This window comes from Marmota marmota, unplaced genomic scaffold, assembly GCF_001458135.2.
Source record: "Marmota marmota marmota unplaced genomic scaffold, marMar, whole genome shotgun sequence".
Lineage (NCBI taxonomy): Eukaryota > Metazoa > Chordata > Mammalia > Rodentia > Sciuridae > Marmota > Marmota marmota.
Genome location: NW_026000058.1, coordinates 939,472 through 964,084, shown reverse-complemented (window position 1 = coordinate 964,084; position 24,613 = coordinate 939,472). Strand labels below are relative to the sequence as shown.

At 40.0% G+C, this 24,613-nt stretch overlaps 3 protein-coding genes across 4 annotated transcripts in view; 2 read left to right on the top strand and 1 right to left on the bottom strand.

Annotated features, from left to right (window-relative positions):
- Lix1l (limb and CNS expressed 1 like) overlaps window positions 1-13,591 on the top strand; it is a 152,047-nt gene extending 138,456 nt beyond the window's left edge. The window contains exons 2-6 of the mRNA XM_048813914.1: window positions 5,496-5,659; window positions 8,130-8,270; window positions 12,172-12,267; window positions 12,702-12,779; window positions 13,047-13,591. Coding sequence (XP_048669871.1) covers window positions 5,531-5,659; window positions 8,130-8,270; window positions 12,172-12,267; window positions 12,702-12,779; window positions 13,047-13,289 — 687 coding nt within the window. The 5' untranslated portion in view covers window positions 5,496-5,530 and the 3' untranslated portion in view covers window positions 13,290-13,591. The remainder of the gene's footprint in view (window positions 1-5,495; window positions 5,660-8,129; window positions 8,271-12,171; window positions 12,268-12,701; window positions 12,780-13,046) is intronic.
- Window positions 13,592-20,078: 6,487 nt separating this feature from the next.
- Rbm8a (RNA binding motif protein 8A) lies at window positions 20,079-21,718 on the top strand. 2 transcript variants are annotated; one of them, XM_015507074.2, is made up of 6 exons: window positions 20,079-20,218; window positions 20,472-20,531; window positions 20,638-20,712; window positions 20,855-20,991; window positions 21,271-21,407; window positions 21,517-21,718. In XM_015507074.2, exons 1-6 carry the CDS (start codon window positions 20,152-20,154, stop codon window positions 21,560-21,562), a joined length of 522 nt encoding a protein of 173 aa, XP_015362560.1. In that variant the 5' UTR covers window positions 20,079-20,151; the 3' UTR covers window positions 21,563-21,718. The 2 variants fall into 2 exon arrangements, with proteins under 2 accessions (XP_015362560.1, XP_015362559.1); XM_015507073.2 differs by having other exon boundaries at window positions 20,080-20,218; window positions 20,635-20,712.
- LOC107160395 (gonadotropin-releasing hormone II receptor) overlaps window positions 20,960-24,613 on the bottom strand; it is a 6,216-nt gene continuing 2,562 nt past the window's right edge. The window contains exons 2-3 of the mRNA XM_015507071.2: window positions 23,119-23,329; window positions 20,960-22,407 (exon numbers count right to left, since the gene is read on the bottom strand). Of these exons, the coding sequence (XP_015362557.1) occupies window positions 21,998-22,407; window positions 23,119-23,329 (621 nt within the window). The 3' untranslated portion in view covers window positions 20,960-21,997. The remainder of the gene's footprint in view (window positions 22,408-23,118; window positions 23,330-24,613) is intronic.

Sequence of the window (24,613 nt, the reverse complement as noted above, 5' to 3'; positions counted from 1 at the left end):
ATATATATATATATATATATATATATATATATATATATATATAGAGAGAGAGAGAGAGAGAGAGAGAGAGAGAATTTGGGATCAGAGAACCTGGCCCTGCCAAATAATGGCTGTGCAGCTTGGAGAAAATGCTTAATCTCTCTGTGCCTCATCTATTTCGTTTATTCATTTAACAAATATTTATTGATTACCAGATGCAGTGGTGAACAAGGCAGATATTTAGTCCTCTTGATGGAGTTCACAGTCTGCTTCACAGATCATGTGAGGATTAATGGTATAATAAAGCAGGATAGTACAATAAAAAGGGTTGGCTTTGTAAACAAATGAATATTTTTTCTAAACCCTGTTCTGCTACTTCTGGCCTTTTCCTTGTTTGCTTTTAGTGAAATGGATGTTATTATACCTATTTTGATAGTTTTGTGTGGATTAAATGAAAACATGAATTTAAAGCATGCAGCACATAGTACTCAATGAGTGATTGCTATTACTGTGCATTTGGAAATGCTTTGAAAACTGTACATATGATGGGCATTGTTCACATTACCATGTTTCTCTCCCCTTTTTTCCACATAGCATGTAGATCTTCTCTCATGTTTAACATCTGGCAGTCCCTAAACTGGCATGATTGAGCAAGTCACTTTCCTTGCTTTATAACTGTTATATTTCCATATGCAAGCCTCTTGTTTTGGAATTATTGCTCTCCCATTATATTACAATAGGGCTATGTAATTGGAGATTTTGCCCACCTACTCTACTGTGCTGACTAAATGAATCCTATGTAATATTTACTGTTTAATCTTTCCCCTTCCTCACTACAGGTTTTTCTATAAGTGATTGAATTACACTGATTGGTCTGAATATTTCCAGTTTTTAGAAATGTTAGACTAATCCCAATATTAGTTTCTTACAGCTGCTGTAACAAATTCTCACAAATTTTGCTGCTTAAAACAACAGAAGTTTATTCACCCACAGCTCTGTTAGTAGTAAATCCAAAGTCAGTATCACTGAGCCACAAATCAAGGTGTGGGCAAGGAGATGTTCTCTCCAGAAATTTAAGGGAGAGTCCATTCCTTGCCGATTCCAGCTTCTGCTGACATTCCTTGGCTTGTGGCTCTCTCTCTCCAATCTCTGCCTCCATGCCTTTCCTCTTCTGTATTTTGCCAAATCTGAGCTCCCTCTTATAAGGACACTTTTGATTGCATTTAGGGCCAAACACGATAATCTAGGATAATCTCTCCACCAAAGATTACTTAACTTAAACACGATGCAAAGTCTTTGTTGCATAAGGTAATATTCACAGGTCCCAGGGATTAGACATTCATCTAGGCAGAAGGTATCATTCAGCCTAGCCTAGTCCCCTGTTGAAGTCACTGGTGCTTTACAATCCCTCCCTTCCAAAGAGACTGTGCATTATAAGCTTATTAATTTTAAAGCTATTCCCTTTAAAAAATGAAATAGAGCAGAATATTGTTAACTACCTTGACTATTTTCCATAATAACTTGAACGAAGGTAGGCCAGCCTATTCTCACAAACATGTATGATCAGGGAAGACCTTTTTATTAATCTCTCAATTTCTTTAGCTATTTATTATCTATTTATCCCTGCTTCCTTACCACAATATTATATTTATTATTATAATATAAAATTTTTTCTGTAGTTCATTGTTGCTTTTTGGTTTTTGAGTGCTGGGGATTAGACCCAGGACTTCAAGAATGCTAAGCATCTGTACCACTGAGATACACCCAACCCCAGCCCCCAGGTGTTGTTTTAATGTTTCCATTCTGGTGGACAAATGATCTTTACCTCTCATACCACTTAGACATGCATCTAATATTTCATCTTCTAAAGGTAGAAAACAAATCATTCTCTTTTGTGTTGTCATTAAATGTCCTGACATAGACATTCTTCGTGTCTTGGTCTTTCTGATGCCCTTCAGCCCATCTGTCATTGCCAACCAGAAAACAATCGTATCTGCCCAATGTGTGTGTTTCCTCCCTCACTCTTCTTTACTCATATGTAAACCATTATATTCATGATTTCTCATAGAAAATAAAACTACAGACACCACTCCCATACCCAGAAATGCTCACATGTATGTATGCAGGCACGCACACATTACTTACTAGTTTTATGGGGGTTATAAACCCCATGAAGTTGAGCTGTGAACAGGATCCCAAACCCTGGATTAAGATTCCCAAATTGGAAAGAACATTGGCATAAGGACATGTAGATTCATGCCCCAGCTGTTACATCTGTGTGACCTCAAGCAAATCATCTGCCCTTCCTTAGTCTCAGCCCTAAAAATCACTCCCTGAACATTTTCAAGTGCAGATCACAATTAATTGCTTTTTTTTTCCTGACCATTTTGTGTAGTTTCTCATTTCATACTCACATTTCTGAAGTAAAACTTCCCATTTCTTATGGATTTGAGTGATAATTTAAAAAAAAAACAGTCCTATACTCTGTGAAGAGAGGGATTTAACTGGATATAGAATAGACATATGCTTTTTACTAGGACCTTCCCAATTATGGTGGTCTCCTCCCCTTCTTCTTTATTCCACTGTTCTCCCTGTTGTTTGCATGTCAGGAAAGCTGTCACTCAGTGCATTGTGCTAAATTGTCTCAAAGAGGGAACTGGGGCTGAAAAGATCTCAATGGAAAGAACAAAGATGGATAAGCTTTCTGGGCAGTAGTGACCTTTAAAGAGCCCTTGCCAAAACTAAGGGTGGGAAAGAGAATGTTTCCTTTTCATGCTGCCTTTTAATAGAAGAATGAACATTCTAAAAAGTCAGTTAAGTATAAGGTATTAGAGAAGAGCTTATTCTGCTTTTCAAACTCCGGCTAGAACATGGGGTCCTTGTTTCAGTTTGAGAGCAGGTGAGATAACATTATTGGTCACTAGGTTTTGAACACTAGCTGGCAGGGATTGTGTTATTCTTTGTATCTCTAATGACTACAGTGAGCTGGGTACCTATTAAATCTCGAGTTCTTGCTTAATGAAAATGTGCAGATCAGATCTCCTGCTGTAGGGAGCATAAGTGACTGACAGCCTCAGCTCCTGCCCCCTCTAAGTCCATCACCACATTTGTACGGAGGCCAGTCTTGTCGTACACTGCTCCCAGACAATGACTGAGCATAACAGGAGTATTAATGCAGGCGCACCTTGTTAAGATTGTGGGATTCCTTTGATATAAGGACTTCCCACTGGCTTGACCAAACCTTTCTTGGAACAACCTGCAGGCTGAAACATATCTAAACCTCCTTCTTTCCCTCTCTTCTATATGTATCAGACCCTCACTGTGATCTGAAGGCTCTCCCTGCCTTCTCCTACTTCCTCTCTAGAAAATCTTTTACATGTCTATCCTATTTTGATGTCTTCTTGGCAGACCTGAATTAGCACAATATGAAAGAATGAATGAGTCCTTGTTGTTTGTAAGAGTGAGAAAGTGATCATGTTGCAATATATTGGAGAGCACATTTGACAATTTATTATGAGGCCTTGAAGCCATTTGAAATGTTTGGAACCCTAGAGTCAAAGGAAAAATTATGTTTTATAAAGGTAAAATGATCTCATTCCCCCTGTTTAAAATCCTTCAGTTGCTTCCCATCTCACCCTAGGATAAAGCCAATGCTCTGACGGGGCCTTTTAGGCCCCACCTGGTCTGGTTCCTACCTCCTTTTTAAGCTCATCTTGCATTCCATTCCCCTCACTCTTTTGTAGCCACATTGGCCTTCTTTTAGTCCCTTCATTTACCATGTTCCCTGCTGTCATACAGCCTTTGGACGTGCTGTTTCTTATGCTCAGGGCACTATTCTTTTACTTTTTATCTGGTGGATTCCTACTCACACCTCAGCTTAGATATCAACTCTTCAGGGTAACTTTCTTTACTAGAGCAGATATTCCTACATTGCCCACTATCTGCCTCTCCTAGCCACTTATCACAGTTGGAATTTTATGTATGTTTGAGATTATTTAACATCTTTTTTCCTATTTACACTGTGTACATGTTACATTCCCTCTTTAGAATGTATTCTACTATTTATTATAGCTTAGAACAGTCTGGCACAGAGAAAGTACTTACTGCCTATTTATGGACTAAATACTTGTAGGAAGTGTTCTGGAATACAGGGTCAGGTCTGGAGTTTGATTTTACTCTACTTCAATCTAATAAGTTAGCCAGTTACTGTTTCTTGGATGTTGGCAGAAGTCAAGAGATTTCTGGGTCAGAAATAAAGGACTTTATTACTCATAGCACAGCAGGTAACATGAGCATTGTGGTGCATCAGTTCCCCTTGTCTCCCGAGTCTTATTTGGAGGACTCAGGTGGATGCTACACAGGCCATGGGTTATATCATGAGAGGAACACTGAACTTGGGAAAACTGCCATTTTATCATAAGCAGTGGCAAGATTGTTCTTTGTCTTAGAGGGAGGTATTACCTCATCCCTCAAGGTTCATTGGTGTAAACACAGTCCTGAGAAATGGCCCAAGTTAAGTGCAGTCAGGACTTTACACTCTTGACATGCTCAGCAAGGTTTAAAGGAGTAGAAGAGACCCTTGTAGGAGTACTTCCCAACATACTGTTCCTCCGCAAATAATTTTTACCCAATTAAAGATTCAGAAGAGAATTGGTCTCCTCACTTTGTTTCATAGTATACACATATTATTCCAGGCTGGAAAGGGAATCTGGTCATTGGTTTGCTCACTAGAAGCATAAACTTGAGAATGGCTAATAGCCAATTTCCTTAAGCAGTAGTATTGCCCAATGGTTTAAGGACACTGACTGTGGAAACACAGGACTCCCTAAATTTGACTCTTAACTCTGCTACTTTCTAGTTTTTTAAATAACCTTGGGCCAGTTATTTAACCCCACTATGCCTCATTTCCCTCATCTGTAAAATGAGAATAACAAAAGTACGTACCTCATAAGGTTGTTAGGATTAAATGAGCCAAGCACTTAGGGAAATGCCTGACATGCAATCAGTGTTTAATAAATGTTAACACTTATTATTGTGATGGTTATTATTGTCCTAGGGCAGCTGACCAGTTGTAGAATAATCTACTTACACTTCATTAGGTAGAGATAATGGTCCGCTGACCTTAGAAACTATGCTTCTGATTTTAAGTTATTTTCTTCTGGTATCTAGGACAAATCAAAGTGTGATCTGGGGAGTGGAGGAGAGGAGGACAGGCTTAATCTGGTCTTCCTATACAAATTAGCTTGATCATAGTCTACGTTTATTAATTTAAATTACTTTTTTTCTTGTTTGTTTTTCAGTGCTGGGGATTGAACCCAGGGCAAGTGCTGTACCACTAAGCTACATCCCCAGCCCCAATTTAAATGGGTTTAAGTGGCAAAAGATAGGAAGTTAAGGAACTCGTAGTGTATGTACAGATTACAGGTACCATACTGAAGTATAGCACCATTTAGAGGTGTGATTGTTGCTGAACTTAACTACTTCTTTTTCTTTCTTCTTCTTCTTCTTCTTTATAGTGAATGTGGTGGAGGCGCTTCAGGAATTCTGGCAGATGAAACAGTCCCGTGGGGCTGACTTGAAAAATGGGGCTCTAGTGGTTTATGAGATGGTTCCCTCCAACAGCCCTCCCTATGTCTGCTATGTCACCCTACCTGGGGGAAGTTGCTTTGGGAGTTTCCAGGTAAGAGTTGTGAGGCAGCAGTGGTAAAGCTGAATCTTAGGTGCTAATAAGAACTTTATCACTTTGGCCATTACATTTCTGCATGAAATCACATATTTGAGGACTTAAGCCAATCTGGAAAAATTATTCTGGCAAGCATCTGAAGCTCATTGGATCACAAAATCACATTAGTAGCATGTTTTTTCTTTCAGCCTGCAAAAATCAAACCTATTTATTTATTTATTTTTTAGTTATAGATGGACATAATACCTTTATTTTACTTATTTATATGTGGTGCTGAGGATCAAACCCAATGCCTCACACATGCTAGGCAAGTGCTCTACCACTGAGGTACAACCCCAGCCTCTCAAACCAATTTTGATTTTGTACAAACACTGAATATATCAGACTATTAGCATCCAACCCTTATTCTGATCTGGGTCCATTATTGCATTCCAACTTCTTGCTGTGTCTTCTTGAGGATATGGATCAACATTCCCTTTCCTCCCACCCCCCAGTAGTTTTTCACAGGTATATACAAAAGAAAGCAATGTTTGAATTCTCTGAGAGATCAAAGGGGAGTGGCTATGTATGGTGAGGTAGGGGCTCCTCATCATCTAAGAGTTAGGTGATTAAAGTTTTCATTCTCTGATTGCCCTCTGGCCTCAGTTTTCCCATCTATAACATGGAAGAGACATGATATGTTGTTTCTTTCTGGGTATTTTTGTTGTCATCATTGTTTGTTTGTGATGCCAGGGATCAAACCCAGGACATTATGCATGCTAAGTCTACTTTCTTATTTACTACTGAATTCCCATTACCAGATTCAGAACCTAGCACATAGTAGGTACCTGATAAATCTGTTGCATGAATGAGAGCCACTGCAGCTCAATTCCTGCCTCAAACAGAAACATTTCAAATCAGGTGACTAAAAATTTTTTCCCTCATAACCTCAGCTACTTCAGAGAAATAAATATATGTCCCAGATAACTAATATTTATACTTTTTTATGGTACCAGGGATTGAACCCAGAGGCTCTACCAGGAGCTACATATTTAACCCTTTTTTTTTTTTTTAAACAGAGCCTCTCACTAAGCTGCCCCAGGCTGTCCTTGAACTTGTGCCTCTCTCTACCTTACCCTCCTGAGTCGCTGGGGATCACAGGCATGTGCAACTGCACCTGGCTTATGCTTTCTCTTATTAGAGAAAATATCTTTCCTCCTCATTCCCACCTTATCACAATGCTAAATAATGATTTAATAATTTTATGATGATGCCCATAATTGAACAATTATAGTGGTTTGATTTCTGTTATTTTCTAAAAGAGTAGAATTATCTATCTTGGATTTTTTTAGCTTACATATTTTATATCCAATTTGGTAGGTGAAATTTTTCCTGGTGGTTTTCTTCACAGATAACTTTTTCAGAAAAAGCACTAATGAGTGGAGTGGGCAGCAGATTAGAAATAGAAAAGTAGAAACAGAAAAACTAAAGAAGCCAAAAGACTTAGGATTAATGTGTGAAGCTCCATATATTGTTTCAGAGAGAACTGTCAGCTAAAGGAAGTTAGAAATTTAATGATATTATGGATGGCAAAGTACTGAACATATCCTGGTCTAATTCTTAAAACTGCAACATTAACTGTCCTTCTTCTAATCTTAAAACATAAATGACAAAGGGCACAGAGGTCTTTGAAGCAGCCAGCAAAGGTGAATTATAAAGGAATACTATGGTAGCCAGAAATCTGAAGTTGAAAGAGTTAAGACTTTTGAAAATCGAAGTTTCCCTATGATAACCTGTTAGAAATAATATAAAAACATGAGTTAATTTTTAAGTTTTTCTTGCTTTCCTTTCCTAGCCACCTCTATTCTCCTTGCTTCCTATGGGGGGAAGAAGGCTAAATTTACTCAGACCTCTTCTGGGATAAGTCCTTTGGCTCATTACATTATTGGGGGAAATGCCTGTTCATAGCTGAAAGTGAAATCCATGAATCCCAGATAGGTGCCTGATAGAGACAAGAGGCCTTCTCTGCAGAAGCAGCCTACAAACAGCTTTGTTCTAATCTTGGATTATCTAGAGGAATCCAAAAAATCTTGCTTGTCTAGAGAACAAGAGAACAAGATACAGATTTCTGATAAGCTGGCCAGAATCTGACTTTTGAGTAATTAATTCTGTTGACAGTTTAAACAGAGGTATTTTTCAAGTCTAGTGGTTATGTGCTGACTTCAGCGGCCTTACTAGTTCTCATTCAGTTTTCTATGAGCTGTAGTCGTCTCCAGTTCTTTAATGACTTCAGGATGTTGAATCAAAAGTCTGTTTCCAAACATCCCAATCATTTTACAATAAAAACTTTGTAAAGTGTGTTGAACACAAGTGATTTATCTAAAGAGTGTCCACTTTGTTCTCTATCTTAAGTGTCTCCCTCCCACTGTTTCTTCCTCTCTCTCGAGTACACATGTACACGTATTCTCACTTTCTCTTCCCTGCCTAGTTTTGCCCCACAAAAGCGGAGGCCAGGAGGAGTGCTGCAAAGATTGCATTAATGAACTCTGTGTTTAATGAACATCCTTCCCGAAGAATCACTGATGAGTTCATTGAGAAGAGTGTCTCTGAGGCCCTGGCATCTTTCAATGTAAGTACTTGGAACTGGAAGGAAGGAGAGTAGGGGATGGGAAAACTGACTGGTTCCTTGTTTTCTGTCTACATCTCTGTTCTGCTGATTATCTGTTAATTTTTCGTATGTCATGCGCTCCTTATATCTCTGTCCCTAATTTCATACCTATGTTTTTTTTGTTGTGTAGTCTCTTTCATTGTATCTTTTTGGTGTCTAGAAACATTTAATTGAAGATTTATGGTATTCTAGAGCTCCTTAATAAATGAAAATTGAGCTTGAATTTTGTTTTTCATAATTTTGATTTAAAACCCTAGTCACTTATAATTTTTTACTAAAAAAAGAGGATTTTTTTTTTTTTTGCGGTGCTAGGGATCGAACCGAGTGTCTGCTAGGCAAGCACTGTATCACTGAGGTATACCCCTTCCCCTACATTTTTTTGTGGTGCTGGGGATGGAACCATGGCTTTACACATGATAAGCAAGTGTTCTATCACTGAGCTCCACCCCAAGACCTTTTTTTTTTTAAGTTATACAGAAAAGAACATTTATTTTGACTCATGATTTTGGTCCAAGGATGAGGGGATTCATCTGGAGGTGGCTTTCTTGCTGGTGAGGTGGTACCAGGTATTACATGGCAAGAGGAAGTGTGTGAGAGCCGTTCTATCCCATATGACTGCATTTATTGTACTTGTTTCCCTCCTCCATTACTTCAACTTATCAATAAAGAACCCCTTTATAGGGCTGGGGCTGTGGCTCAGTGGTAGAGAGCTTGCCTAGCACGTGTGAGGCCCTGGGTTCAAACCTCAGCACCACATAAAATATAAATAAATAGAGTTAAAAATAAATAAACAAAAAAAAATACTGAGAAAAAGAACCCCTTTTGCGGGGGGGGGGCTGGGGTTGTGGCTCAGTGGTAGAGCGCTTGCCTAGCTTATGTGAGGTACTGGGTTCAATAAAGATTTTTTTTTTTTGTTTTTGATAGACCTTTATTTTTTTTATTTATATGTGGTGCTGAGGATTGAACCCAGTGCCTCACACAAACCAGGCAAGTGCACTACCGCTAAACCACAACCCCAGCCCTAATAAAAATATATTTTTAAAAAGAACCCCTTTTTTTATACAATGTTTTATCATTTTCCCTTTTAGGAACAGGAGAATTATCTACTTCCTTTTCTCTTCTTCTTCTTCTTCTTCTTCTTCTTCTTTTTTTTTTTTTAGTTATAGTTGGACACAAACCTTTATTTTATTTCTTTATGTTTATGTGGTGCTGAGGATCGAACCTAAGGCCTCACACACACACTAGGCGAGTGCTCTACCACTGAGTCACAGCCCCAACCCCAAATTATCTGCTTTCTTTAAAAAGAACATCTAGGGGCTAGGGATGTGGCTCACTGGTAGAGCGTTTGCGTAGCATGTGTGAGGTATTGGGTTGATAATCAGTGCTGCATATAAATAAATAAATAAAATAAAGGTCCATTGACAACTAAAAAAATATTTTAAAAAAGAACATTTGTTCTTTCAAATTATCATGGTGATGTGATAATAATCATAAATAACAGGGAACAATATAAGGGATTTTTATGTACTTTATCTCATTTGATCATTACGATAACCCTGGAAGTATTATTATTACCCCTGCTTAACAGATGAAAAGTCTAAACCACAGAAGTGAAGTTTTGCCTAAAGTGATGTAGTAAGTGGTTACACCACGATTAGGATACAGATAGACCTAACTGAGGGATGCCTCCTAGGAAAGAACACTGCTTTCTTCTTTCCTCCCTACAGACCACCGACAGGGTGAAAAAGTCAGACAGATTCCCTATTTCTATTCTGTTTACATTTAGTTAAGGTGTAATTACATAATGCTAAACTGGTTTGTTTATCAGTTTTATAGATTAGTTGTTGAACACTGTAAATCACAATTTGTCTTTCCTCTGTTACTTAGAACCCATCTGTTTTCCTCAAAACATTATTCTTTGTCCTAATCAACAGCATCCTTAGAGAATAACAATTTTATTTTATTTTCTTATAGTTTTGATAGTGGGAATTGAACCCAGGGGTGCTCTACCCCTGAGCTACATCCCCATCCCTTTTTATTTTTATTTTGTAACAGAGTCTCTCTAAACTGCTTAGGGTTTTACTAAATTGCTGTGGATGGTCTTGAACTTGGGATCTTCCTGCCTCAGCATCCTGAGTGACTTGACCACTACCTGATTAATAAAATCATTTTAAATCAGTCAGTTCAAAATCAGGAAAGTGCATTTGCCACTCTTCATCTAATGGTATTATAAAATAAAATATTTGTTTGGATTATAGAAAGCAGGATATGCACTAGCATATAGGGTCTGAATTTACTGTATTGAAATTATAGTTCTACCAGCTATATAACTTTGATCAAGTTATCTCATCAAGTCTGTTTCCTCATCTACCAAATAGGTTAAAAATTACACATGACACATAAGGTTAATGGATAAAAGAGATATTTAAGCACTTAGCACGTTATCAATTTAAATGCAAGTAACAGAAAATCCCACATCAAATTAAGGAAATTAGCAAAGAAAGGAAATTCATTATCTAAAATGACAGGAAGTCTACAAGTAGGGCAGATTTCATGACTAGTTGATTCCATGAATCAAGAACATCATCATTGCTGGGTGCGGGGGGCACATACCTGTAATCCCAGCAGTTTGGGAAACTGAGACAGGAGGATTGCGAGTTCAAAGCCAGCCTCAGCAATGGTGAGGCGCTAAGCAATTTGGTGAGACCCTGTTTCTAAATAAAATTTTAAAAACAGGGCTGGGGATGTGGCTCAGTGGCCAAGTGCCCCTTGGTGCAAAAGAAAAAAAAGAACGTCATCATATCTACAGCTGGTCATGGTATGCGTGCCTGCAGTTCCAGCTACTAGGGATGCTGAGGCAGGAGGATAACTTGAGCCCAGGAGTTGGAGGCTTTCCTGGGCAACATAGTAAGACTCCATTTGGGGAGATGAGGAGTTAAGGAGTCAGGGGAGTCAAGTGTGTTGGTGTATCCTTGTAATTCCATCTAGTCTGATATATTCCAGATTGATTTCAGGTGTGCCATGATTTTGAACCCCTCAGCTCTCAGGAGACTGGGCAATGCCTGGGATGGATGGACTCCTCTGTTTGAAGTCACTGTGCTTGCCAGCAACCTCTTCTGTATACTCAGTTAGCTATATAGATAAGGATTATTTCATATGTGCCATGTCATGGAAAAGTTTGGTAAGCACTGAATAAGGTGTCATAGTGAACAATTACTGGCACAAATAAAATAGTTACTTGCTTCAGAGTACTAAAGCCTAATTTTTTTTAAGTTTTCAATCTTTTTTAAAAATATTTTTTAGTTGTCAATGGTTTTTATTTTATTTGTTTATAAGTGGTGCTGAGAATTGAACCCAGTGCCTCACACATGCTAGGCAAGCTCTCTACCACTGAGCCACAATCCCAGCCCCACTAAAGCCTAATTTTAAAGACTACATTTTCCCTTCCAGTTAAGGCCTTCAATTTAATGTGTTGGGAATAATTTTTAAAAATAAAAGGACCGGGATGTAATTCAATGGTAAAGTACCTCTGGATAAGAATTGAGATGTATTTTAAGTATAAAATATGTTTCAAAAACTTGGTTCAAAAAATGTAAAACAGAAGCTGGGGTTCTGGCTCAGTGGTAGAGCACTCACTCACCTAGCACACATGAGGCCCTGGGTTCGAGCCTCAGCACCACATAAAAATAAATAAATAAAGGTATCCTGTCCATCTACAACTAAAAAAATTTTTTTACTATAATGTGGCAACTGTGAAATCTAAAATTAAATATGTGGCTCATGTTTTTTTGTTGGATAGTGCTGCTCAAGATGATAATTCCAATTGGAAATCTATTTGTCTTTTCTTTTCCTCTGTTACCAGGGCAACAGGGAGGAAGCTGACAACCCAAATACAGGCATTGGTGCCTTCCGATTTATGTTAGAATCCAACAAGGGCAAGTCAATGTTGGAGTTCCAGGTACTATTCCACTACTTCCCTGGCTCTAATAACATGGTCAGCCTGCTAATGTACACATAATGCCTCCTACTAATCTCTACTACAATTAGACTTTTTAAAAAGGAAGGAAAAGGAAGTAGAATTTTTTTCAAAATATAAATACTTCCTTCCCCCAGGGATATATCAGAGTTGGTGATTAGAGATGCTTCCACAAATATATTTTGTAAAAAAATTTCCATGTGATTCTATCAATATCAGAGTCACTGTCCTGGGCTGAGATTGTGACTCGGCAGTAGCGCACTTGCCTGGCATGTGTGAGGTACTGGGTTAGATTCTCAGCACCATGTATAAATAAATAAAATAAAGATCTATCAACAACTATGAAAAAAAATTTTTAAAGGAAAATTTTTTTTTAAAAAACCACTGTCCTGGTACTAGATATCTTCTTCCCCCAGGAGCTAATGACAGTGTTTCAGCTGTTGCACTGGAATGGCAGCCTTAAGGCCATGAGGGAAAGACAGTGCTCTCGGCAGGTAAGAGATCTCATGAGTGAGAGGGACAGGGTCTGCTGCTGTGGTAAGGGAAGCAAGCCTGTGGGTACGGGTGGCGAACGCTGAAAGCCTTCAGTGCCCTCTCCACTTCACTCCACCAGGAAGTTTTCCTTAAGAATCTCCCAGGAGGGCCTTAGGTGCTGCTTCGGTGAGGACTCCAAAGCTAAGATACCTAGTCCCAGTTGGGTCTGTGTGGTATGATATGAACCTTTATCTTCTCAGTGATCTTCAGTTCCTCTCTCCAACCAGGAGGTGTTGGCTCATTATTCACACCGAGCCCTAGATGACGATATTCGCCAACAAATGGCCTTGGACTGGGTGAGCCGGGAGCAGAGTGTGCCAGGGGCACTTTCTAGAGAGCTGGCCTCCACTGAACGGGAATTGGATGAAGCCCGGCTGGCAGGCAAGGAGCTGCGCTTCCACAAGGAGAAGAAAGATATTCTCATGCTTGCTGCTGGGCAGTTGGGCAATATGCATTCTTCCAACTGCTAGGCATCTACCTTCATACTCCCTCTCCTTTCCTGGACCTTTTTTGTATGTCTCCTCTCTAAGACTTAGGATGATTTCTGTACATACTTACTCAATTTTATACTTTAAAATATATATATATATATATGTATAAACCACACCTGGATTCCCATTTGCTAGGAGATCTCTTTTCTAACTTCCAGGTTTGGGGACCTCTCCATTTTAAAACCTCTCCATTCACTCTTTAAGAGCAGGCTGTCTTTAGAGCTTGTACACTTCCAGATTAATTCTGTATAGTCATTTCAATAACACAATATGATCAAGTGTTCATGTCTCCCTTTAAAATAACGGGTATACCTATGTACCCCACCCTCACCCTCATTCTTGCTTTTTTTTTTTTTTTTTTTGGTCTCAAACAGGGTATGAGTAAGAAATCTTTGGCTTTGGTTTATCTTGAGCTGGATCTGCTTGGTACCTCTCCCGTCCCCACCACTACCTTACTTCTTTCTTTGTCTCTACTAACCCTTTGTTTTGAGGGTTCCCTACCCTATTATTCAGAAAGGAGTGAAAATCTGGTTTATTATTTTTAAATCATTCCTGAGAAATTGCCCATCAATACAAGAGGAATTATAAACACAATTCATAGGGTTACTTCCTAATTTGCTTGGAAGCAATCTCTATCTATGAAAGGCAGATTTCTTGCTTTTGGAATCATCTTGGTGACCAGTACATATGGAATCAGAGATAAAGAATCCAGCTACAATTTTATTAGTGCTTGAAAGTGGCTTCCTTGATTCTCTAAGCCCCATCTTTATATTCCATGAAACACATGTAATATTGGAGTAGAGCTCCTACATTAAATAATAGGTATATCTGGTTTTATTTATACTTATAACCCCCCCCAATCATAAACCCTCCAGTTTCTCCTGTGCTCCTTTCTCTGGGAAGAAGTGTTAAGGGTGTGAGTTTTGGGAAGAATTGTCCTTGTACTTCCTAGATTTATTCTTTTTATCAAATACCCCCAAATCCCAAAGAATTTGAGAAAAAATTGTTTCCTTATCTGTCCATTTTTGTTGTCAAAGATTTTAGTTATCTTCTAATGCTTTCTATGTATTTTATATGTATAATTTTATACAATTAAAATAGATTTTTGTCTAGTGAGCCAGAATGACTCTTTCTTGAGACCCATGTATCAGAGAAGCTCTAAAATGGCTCCATTCATTTACACATTAAAAAAGAATTCTGAGTATTTTGGGAGTGGTAAAAATAAAATTGCACTGCAGGGGAAAGGCATTCTGCCTCCCCTTCTCTAGACATTTAAGGAGTCTGATTTTTTTTTTTCTCCTTGGTACTGGGGATTGTACCCAGGGGTGCTTAACTAATAAGCCATATCCTTAACCCTTTTTATTCTTGAGACAAGGTCTAAGTTGCTTTGGTGCCTCAGTAAATTGCTGAAGCTGGCTTTGAACTTTTGATCCTCCTGCCTCAGCTCTTTAGCCACTGGGATTACAGGCGTGTGTCACTGTGCCTGGAATGGAGCCTGAAGTTTGTCCTTGGCCCTTTCTCTTCAGCTTTACTCATTCCCACTCTCTCACAACTACAGTGATTTTAAACTCCTCTATACACACAATTCTACAATCTATTTCTTCTACCCTATCTTGTTCTGAGCTTTTACATCTATATTTCCACACACCGGACTTCACTACCTGGTGGTGACGGGAGTACCATGACCTCACATATCAAAAGTAGAGCCCATTTTTCCAAACTTGCTCCTCTTTGATGTTCTAAACCTGTTATTGGAATTATTATCTACCTAATTTTCTAAGCTAGAAACTTTAGGTCCATCATTCAATCAGATACCACTCTTTTTTTCTGGTACCAGGGTTTGAACCCAGGGGTGCTTAGCCACTGAGCCACATCCCCAGCCCTTTTTTTAAAAAATATTTTATTTAGAGACAGGGTCTCACTGAATTGCTTAGGGTTTCACTAAATTGCTGAGGCTGGCTTTGAACTCATAATCCTCCTGCCTCAGCCTCCCAAACGGCTGGGATTACAGGCGCATGCCACCACACCTGGCCAGACACTACTCTGGAGTCAACCTCCTATATAAATTGTTTTGTCCGTATTTACCGTCATATCTGGACTAGATACTGCAATAGCTTCCTAATTGGTTTTTATGTTCCTTAATATCCTTCACTTTACTCTGATATTCCTTACTGAAATACTACTGCCATTCATTTCCTTAAACCATTGTTTAGCTGTTTTTACTTTGAGGAATACTTCCAAAAGTTTTAGATGGGAACCATTTATGTTACCTGAGATGATTTTAGGTGATTTTTTTATTAGTCTTCAATAATTATGCTTTTATCTGAATTTATAGTAGAAAAATATTGGTTTTCACTTATGGAAGTAATATTAAAATTTCCTGTTGGTGTAAATTTGTGTTTACAAAAGCCTATTTAAGGAAGAATAGTAAGCAAAAATAATATAGGGACTACCTGCAAATATTAAAAATCATGAGTACTCAAAAATATTTGAAGTAGAGAAATTTGTTTATAGGAAAAATTTCAAAATACTTAGTATGGCAATTTGACCCTAAACTATGCCTCCAGACAGACTTATTTCCCAGTCACATAGCATCAGGCATACAGAATGTCTTTGGGGGGGGGGGGGGCAGGCAAAGAGGTTTATTATACTGATGACTAATGCAATCCACAGTGAAATTATAGTACACATAAATATTTATGTCCTGTGTAACACAGCATGAAAATGCTAGAATGCAAATGGTTGAAAGTCAAAGAAAAATGCCAGAACTCTAGTCAAAATGGAAGATGTTAACACATCTGCCCTAACTCTATTTTATTCAGAAAAGGGCTAGGGGAGAAAGCAAAATATAAAGTAGGAGACCGGCTGATAAATAAAATCATAAAAATCAATGACAGAGAGACTTTGAATAAATACACAAGATAAATTAATATTTAATTACTTAGTGTTCATGTTCACTAAAAAAACAATTTTTACTATATACTGAACATTGAACTCGATTGGGGGGTGCTTGATATACCTTTTTTATGATAAATAATGGATTTTTTTTTCAAAATTGATCTTATTCTAGGCAACAAGGAGACCTCTAATGATTTCAAAAAGCAGAAATCAGTACAAGCGACATTTCTTAGACATAATGCACAATGCAATAAACCTATAAACTAATAACACAAATTAAAAGAACAATAACACAACTCAATGCTTGAAAATTGTTATGGTTTGTATCTTAAATGTCTCTAAAGGCTCAGGGGTTAAAAACTTGGGTCTCTGGCCTGTGATGCTATCCTAAGTGGTGGAACACTTAGGAAATGGGGCCCCGAGCAAGGAACTGAGGTTATTGTGAGGTAGGAATGAAAAGAAATAAAAGAGAAATAGAAAGAGGACAAAAGGGAAGGAAAAATAGACTGCAACTTTAATCTGGAAGCATTTTGCTAAAGTTTCTCAGACATTTTTTTTTCTCCCCAGGCTGGTCTTTTCCCTTAGGCTTGTAACTCCCAATTTTGAGAGATCTATAAATCTTTTTTTTTTTTGAGAGACAGAGAGAGAGAGAGAGAGAGAGAGAGAGAGAAGATTTAATATTTTTTAGTTTTTGGCAGACACAGCATCTTTATTTGTATGTGGTGCTGAGGATCAAACCCAGCGCCAAGTGCATGCCAAGCAACCATGCTACCACTTGAGCCACATCCCCAGCCCCAATAAATCTTTTTTAAAAAGATATTTATTTTTTAGTTGTAGTTGGACACAATACCTCTTTTTTATTTACTTACTTTTAAGTGGTGCTGAGGATCGAACCCAGGTCCTTGCACATATGAGGCAAGTGCTCTACCACTGAGCCACAGTCCCAACCAACCCCAAGAGATCTATAAATCTTAAAGTTACTGTAAATTGACTCAAAAATCTTAGTTACTGTAAATTCATTCTTAATGAAAATTGCTCTGACATTGTTATTTAGCCTATGTAACATACTAGTACATGTATTTTTAGAATAAATAAAGGGAGATTCAATATTTTAAGACACCTATAACATAGCTACATTCCCAACATCATCTATTGATTAGATAGAGGAAACATCGACCTGAAGATCCTGAGAATGGCCAGACCACCAAAAACCATCTTGTTATCACCAGGCCAGAACCATCCACAGGCCACCACCCTGTACTCATACCTTACAAAGTTTCCCCCTCAAAGAAGAGCCCAAGACTGCTGCTCACTCTCTGAGAATGTCTACCTTCACCTTTCACTTACTAACAATGCTCTTCCTTTTTGCTAAAACTTAATGGGTCATTAGATTATTTTCTGTGACATTGTCACAGGAGAGTAGGAACCTGAAGCTCCAAACCTCTGTAGATGTGTCCTGACAAGAGGAAATCTAAAGTTAGACACAAAAAACCAGTAGGAGAATTTTCTTATAAAGGAAAATAAAGTGACAGTAAAGTAAAATTCAAGTACAGAACATCCTCCTTCTCTCTCTCTCTCTCTCTCATCCATATTCTTTTGGGTCTTCATTTCTCCTACAGATAATAGGTAGTTTGCTGAGGAATGTGACAAATCTTATTCACTTAAGTCAGGCAGAGGAGAGAGAGAGAGAGAGAGAGATCCAAGCAGAGAACAACAAAAGAAACAATGCTGCCCCCAAATTTATTGCTGTTTGACATTTGTTAGAACTGGGTTCCACCTTCTGTAGTCTTTACCAATCAGCAGTTTTCCTTCTCCTTGCCATTTGATATTTATCCATTCATGAAGTATGTACCATATACCCACTAAGAGCCTGGCACTGGGATAAACTTGCAGATATAATTCTAACTAAGCATCTCTGCCAAAAGGATTACAAGCTAATGGGGAAAAAAAAGAGGCTATACACAAGGTTGAAAGTAAGCAAGACAATTAAAGATTCTGGTTTAAGTTCTGTGAAGGAAATAAAACAGACTTAAGTCCTAGAAGGATGAAAACCCCTTTGGTGCCTGGTGTAGTGGCACACACCTGTAATCCCAGCAATTTGGGAGGCTACGGCAGGAGAATCACAAATTCAAAGCCAGCTTCAGCAACTTATTTAGGCCCTAAGCAACTTAGTGAGAGCCTTCTTCAAAATAAAACATAAAAGGGCTGGGGATACGCCTCAGTGGTTAAGCACCCCTGGGTTCAATTCCAGTACCACAAAGAAAAGAGAGAAAACCCCTTAGTGACAGTAGTATTCAGACCTAAAGAATGAGGTTGAGCCAGCCATGTGAAGGGCTGGAGGAAAAGCATCAGGAACAGAAAGTTGCAAATGCCCAGAGATGAGTTAAGGGATAGTATAGGAAGGGCTTAGTGGGTGAGGGAGAATCTCAGGTGACAAAACTGGAGACATAGGGACAGTTAGCTATGTAAGTTTTAATTTTAGTCTAAGTGCAACAAAATCAAGGGAAGGACTTTTAAAGATTAGTCTATGTAATGTATACAACTGTTTTTCCTGGAAAACTACTCATCTCCAAAGGCCCAGCTAAAATGCTAAACCCTCTTAGTTCCAGAAACGTTCTTGATACTGCCATTATGATAGCAGTTATCACTTTCATAGTGTACTATATATAGTGAGTGCTATCAATGCAATTATTTATCCTCTTGCCAGCACTTCTTCTAATATTAGATACACATATAGGCATAACTATTTGATTAATAAGTGAATCTGCAGCCTGCTATTGCTGAAGGTGTACATAAGGATTCCAGAACTTGGGGGCAATATAGGTTTTACTTCAACTCCTAGGTGTTTGAAGGTAGAACACCTGTTCCATCATCAAAGAACTAATGCCATTATTTTATTTAAGGCCATGCCTTTCCTTCCTTAATTTCCAGAGGGTGGCAGGGAGCGTTTGAAAGATATATCTTTAAAAAAAAAAAAAAAAAAATTATCCAGGCATGGTTAGCCCACTACTGTAATCCCAGAGACTCCGGAGGCTGGCAGGAGGATTAAGTATGCGGATGGCCTCAGCAATTTAGCAAGATCTGTCTCCAAATAAAAAGTAAAAAGGGGTCTGAGGAGGTATTTCAGTGGTAAAGTGCCCCTGGTTTCATCCCCTACAGCCGGGTTTCAACCGCAGCCTTGTGTGTTGGTTTTCTTGGGAAGAAATTCGGGGCTGGCGGTCCGTTCTGGGAGGTGTTTTGTTTCTGGTTTTTTTTTTTTTTTGGTCCAGGGACGAACCCAGGGCCGTTTAGCCACTGAGCCCCATCCCCAGCCCTTTTTATGACTTACTTAGAGACAGGGTTTCACCGAGTTGTTCAGGGCCCCGCTAAGTTGCTGAAGCTGGGTCCCAACTTGTGATCCTCCAGCCTCAGCCTCCGGCCTGGGGCAGCTAAACTTTTTCTGCGGGGTGGGATGTAATTCCCGGGTCCCGCACCTGCTAGGCCAGCGCGCTACCGCCGAGCTACCTCCCCAGCCCTGATCTGAACCTCGTCTCTTTTCTTTTTAAGGCTTCTATCATGGATGGGGTGCTTCTCAGAACAGGGTACAGGCCTACAACTTTTAAGATAAAAAACTTTTAAATTCTTCCATTTCCTACTTTGCAATGAAAGCTGCCCTTCAGCAAGGAATTAGGCCCGGTCTCAAGATTAAACGGAAACCATTGACGCCTCCTAGTTTGTCCCTGCCAACGCAGCTGGTCTCGGCTCGTGACCTGCCAAGATGGCTACCAAATGCTTCCGGCATCTTTTTGAACTAGGCCCGCCCTTCGTGCGTATTTTTACCGCGCCGAGGGCGGGACTTAAAGATGGGCTGTGATTGGTCAGCTTGGCGACCTTTCCCCTCTGCGACAGCCTGCCGAGGTGCCTAGTTCCCGGCGGTCCGGACGAGCGCTAGTACAGAGGCAAGATGGCTGACGTGCTGGATCTTCATGAGGCCGGAGGCGAGGATTTCGCCATGGATGAGGATGGGGACGGTGAGGACAGTGGAGGCGGCTACGGGAAGCGGGGAAGGTGCGAGAGAAGAGTGTAACAGGAAAAAGGTCCTGGGGCGGACGGATGGGAGCGGGGAGTGCGGTCTCGGTGAGAGACTCCTCCCCCTTCGGAAGGAACGGGGCGGGCCGGGCCGGGCCGGGAGGGGACAGCCTGGCGGTGGCTTAGGCTCTCGGCGTGGTGTGATACAGTTGTCATAAATGACTGTTACCCATCCTTTCTCCTCTGGGGCTTCAGAGAGTATCCACAAACTTAAAGAAAAAGCGAAGAAAAGGAAGGGCCGCGGCTTTGGTTCAGGTGAGTGTGGGGACTTGAGGTCGAGAGGCTTGTCGGCGGGAGCGGAGTTGGAGCCCCCGGACTCCGGGGAGAGCCTCCGGTGATCTGGTTGTGTTCTCTATAGAAGAGGGGTCCCGAGCGCGGATGCGAGAGGATTATGACAGTGTGGAGCAGGACGGCGACGAGCCGGGACCACAACGCTGTGAGTAAGGTGGAGCCTGCGGAGAGCGTGTCTGTGGGCAGTTGAAACCCGAGCTCCTCGACAGGAGACTCACTCCGGAGTCTGCACTTTCTGCTTTCCCCTGTCCCAGGCGCGCATACAGCCACCCTTTCTTCCCCAACAGCTGTTGAAGGCTGGATTCTCTTTGTCACTGGAGTCCATGAGGAAGCCACTGAAGAAGACATTCATGACAAATTTGCAGAATATGGCGAAATAAAAAACATCCACCTTAACCTGGATAGGCGCACAGGATACCTGAAGGTATCTTAAGCGACCCTTTATTGCCTTCCTTTCCCCTTAGCCTTGGTGGTTCTGTTTGCTGCGATTCAAATAAAATGACATAGGAAATTGATTTTGTTGGACAAAGAAAAGAGACGGAGACAAACAAAACAGACACCTGTGTACAGTAGGGACATACGATGTACATTCATTGTGTAAAGCTTTTAGATTCTTCTGTTTATGAATTTATATTTGAGGATGAGGATACTTGATGCTTGGTAAAACAGGAAGGTTTTAACATCTTACTTTTCACTTACTCAGGGTTATACTCTAGTTGAATATGAAACATACAAAGAGGCCCAGGCTGCTATGGAAGGACTCAATGGCCAGGATTTGATGGGACAGCAGATCAGCGTAGATTGGTGTTTTGTTCGAGGTCCACCCAAAGGCAAGAGAAGGTAAAATGGAGAGGGCAAACACTGTTGGTGAAGGGAACATGAATAAAACTGAACAAGGACATTTTATTATATCCTATGATGAATTCCCTGCCTTCCTCTTTTTTCCTAGAGGTGGCCGAAGGCGCAGCAGGAGTCCAGACCGGAGACGTCGTTGACAGTTCCTCTCTTGTCCAGGTGGTCTCTCCAAGATTCCGTTTGGCTATGCAAGCCGTCAACAAATAGGGCTGAAGTGGAACTCACTCTGTTTATATTTAAACTGTTATCCTGTTTACTGTTTCTTTTGAGTCATGAATAAATGTCCCTTTTTAGTTTTTGGTTTTCTACATTTAAAATTACTTTCATGTTCTAGTAGTGAAGCTCTGATGAACTATTTACAGTAAGGCAATATGGGTCATTGTGGAGATACTTCTATTAAGGATTGAATTCTGTGAGTTTCTGCTTTAGACATAGTCTCAAGTCTCAGGTCAAAACACAGATCTTCTCAGCACTTCTTTTGTTGGAAGCTAAAAAAGCAGGGGCAGCAGAGAGATGTTCTTAGGGTATTGGAGAGTAATGACTATTCTTTATACTCCGTTGTAAGAAAATGGATGTTATAGGAATGTCTCTTTTGTTTCTCCTCTTCTTGATGTCACATTTGTTTGCATTTTCAGCTGTCTGAGGGTTTTACTCTCGTGTTGGGGCATTCTCCCAGACCCTCCTTCCTGGGAGGAGTCTTTACTGAGTGTTTGGTGCCCTCTCCGGCAGCCGAGGGTGAAGGCTCCATAGAGGAGAGGATCCAAAGGAGCATTGAGAAGGCCAAAGAGGAAAAGGATATGGCTGAGGCTGGGAGGGACTTCGGTTAGCATGGTGGGGGAGAACCAGTACCACAGACCCAGTAGGTAATAAGGTGTCCAGCAGAGGATGAAGGTCAGTAAAACAAGGAGGGCCAGTCGCAGGGCCCGAAGACGAACACGGGGGCGAGTGTCTAAGGAGCGGCGTAGGGTAAATTCATCAGCAGGGGCTGGGAATTTAGAAAATATACTGAAATTCAGAACTACTCAGCTTCTGAACTGAGTGTAGGGTGAATTGATGGAAGGGCAGTCAGTGAAATGGAACCCTCACAACCAAGGAAGAGAATGATGTAAAACCTCTTACCCTCCCCAACCTGGCACTATCTGATCACCTTCTAGACATGACAGACATGCTTGAGAAAAGGTGTTTTTGTTTGTGATATGGGGATTGAATCTAGAGCTTCCTGCATACTAGGAAAGTACTTTAATCACAGAAATACATACCCAGAGCTTCTTGTAAATTATATTTTAAGACAGGGTCTCACTAAATTGGCCAACCTGGCCTCAAACTTGTCTTAGTAGCTGGGATTACAGGCATTTGTCACCATGATGGTGAGAGATTAGATTGTTTTGGTGAGAGGTTTTGGTTTGAGATGCTGTTAGGTGAAGCTACCAGGTCTACAGGTCGACTTGAGGATGTTAAATAATAAAGAACACTGATGACCTTTTTCTCTAATTTCTGCCTAGTTTACTCAACTGAATTAGAGGCAGTTTAGAATTGAAGGCATTCAATAAAGTTTATCTCCAGTGTCAGGTGCTAGAGATATGGTTAGCATCTTACTTTGGTTTAGTGGCTGATATATAGCTGTTAGGTAGATAAATAAATGAAGCTAGAAGCAACAGTTCTGGGAATAGGACTAAAGCCTGGGAATTGGTCTCACCCTGGCTCCCCTTTCTGGTTCGCGGACTGGACACACTGAGGACAATGCGGCTATAACAGATGGCCATGGCAGTTAGTGGCAGCAGAAAGAGGCAGCAGAAGGTGAAGAGGTTATAGGTGGTCTCTTGCCATTGAGCCTTGAAGCTGCCTTTGGTGACACACTGAGTGAAGGGGACTGGGCCAGCTCGGCGGACAGTATGGAACAGGAACAGCTGGAATGAAGTTGAGACTATTAGAACTGGTTCCCACACCATCCAACCTACTCACCTGTGTCACAATAGCTCCTCCCAATTAATCGTTATTAATTCCAGGTGGAATAGTACAGCACTGGGTAGTAGTTCATCCATCATACCACTTTAAAATGGTGAGAAATGTATCTTGAAAATGCCTGTCTTTCCCTTAAGCTTGAATAGGGTGCTTAGCATGCAACTTGTTAAAATCCTGGAACTTAAGAGAATCCTGCCTTTTCAAATACTAGCTTAACACTGCACTTTATGAAAGAATGGTAACACCACCATTTTACCCTCATGGCTTTCTGCTACATTTGTGGTAAATTTTTTTTTTTCTTTTTTGGTATCGGGGGTACTTAACCACTGAGCAACATGCCCAGCCCTTTTTTGTTTTTTATTCTGCAAAGGCCTCACTAAGTTGCTGAGGCTGTTTTTGAACTTGTGATCCTCCTGCCTTGGCAGTTTAATATTTTCCAAATCCTATTGACTGCCCCTCCTCCCTTTGGTAAGTTGCTGGGGTTTGGGTTGAATCATTGAACTGAATATTTTTCAGTTTACAGTTGCAGGGTTAGAATACCTTTGTTCTAGTAATGTAAATTGAGTCATTGTTTGATAAGAGGTAAGCCCAGTAGGTGTCGGATTCCCAGATACTAAGCCTTTTTTTAGGAAAGTGAGTTCAGCAAACATGAGGAACTTTGAGAATTATGAGAAGGACTATAAAAATAGTCAAAGCCCTTGAAATTTACAAGTTTGGTCCATAGCCTTGCTTCTCCCCTTTTTTATATTTTATATGTTAACTTACCACCTACAATAGAAATATTCCTTTCAACTACTTAAAACTTGGAACTTTGAGCCTGAAAAAAAAAGGAAGTTCTAGCTATCCCTAATACTCCCTCTCTACTCTTACATCACACTATAATTTTTTAGGGAAACTAATATTTTTTTTTTTCCTTTTTTTTTTAAATTTTTTATTGTTGGCTGTTCAAAACATTACATAATTCTTGATATATCATATTTCACACTTTGATTCAAGTGGGTTATGAGCTCCATTTTTACCCCATATACAGATTGCAGAATCACATCAGTTACACATCCATTGATTTACATATTGCCATACTAGTGTCTGTTGTGTTCTGCTGCCTTTCCTATCCTCTACTATCCCCCCTCCCCTCCCCTCCCCTCGCCTCTTCTCTCTCTGCCCCCTCTACTGACATTCATTTGTCCCCCTTGTATTATTTTTCCCTTTCCCCTCACTTCCTCTTGTAT

Excerpts from the sequence above, each read along its gene's own strand:
- Rbm8a (XM_015507073.2), top strand. The coding sequence starts at position 20,152 with ATGGCTGACGTGCTGGATCTTCATGAGGCCGGAGGCGAGGATTTCGCC. Across the intron at positions 20,713-20,854 it reads CGAGCCGGGACCACAACGCT|CTGTTGAAGGCTGGATTCTC; the intron begins GTGAGTAAGGTG and ends CTTCCCCAACAG. Across the intron at positions 21,408-21,516 it reads CCACCCAAAGGCAAGAGAAG|AGGTGGCCGAAGGCGCAGCA; the intron begins GTAAAATGGAGA and ends CTTTTTTCCTAG.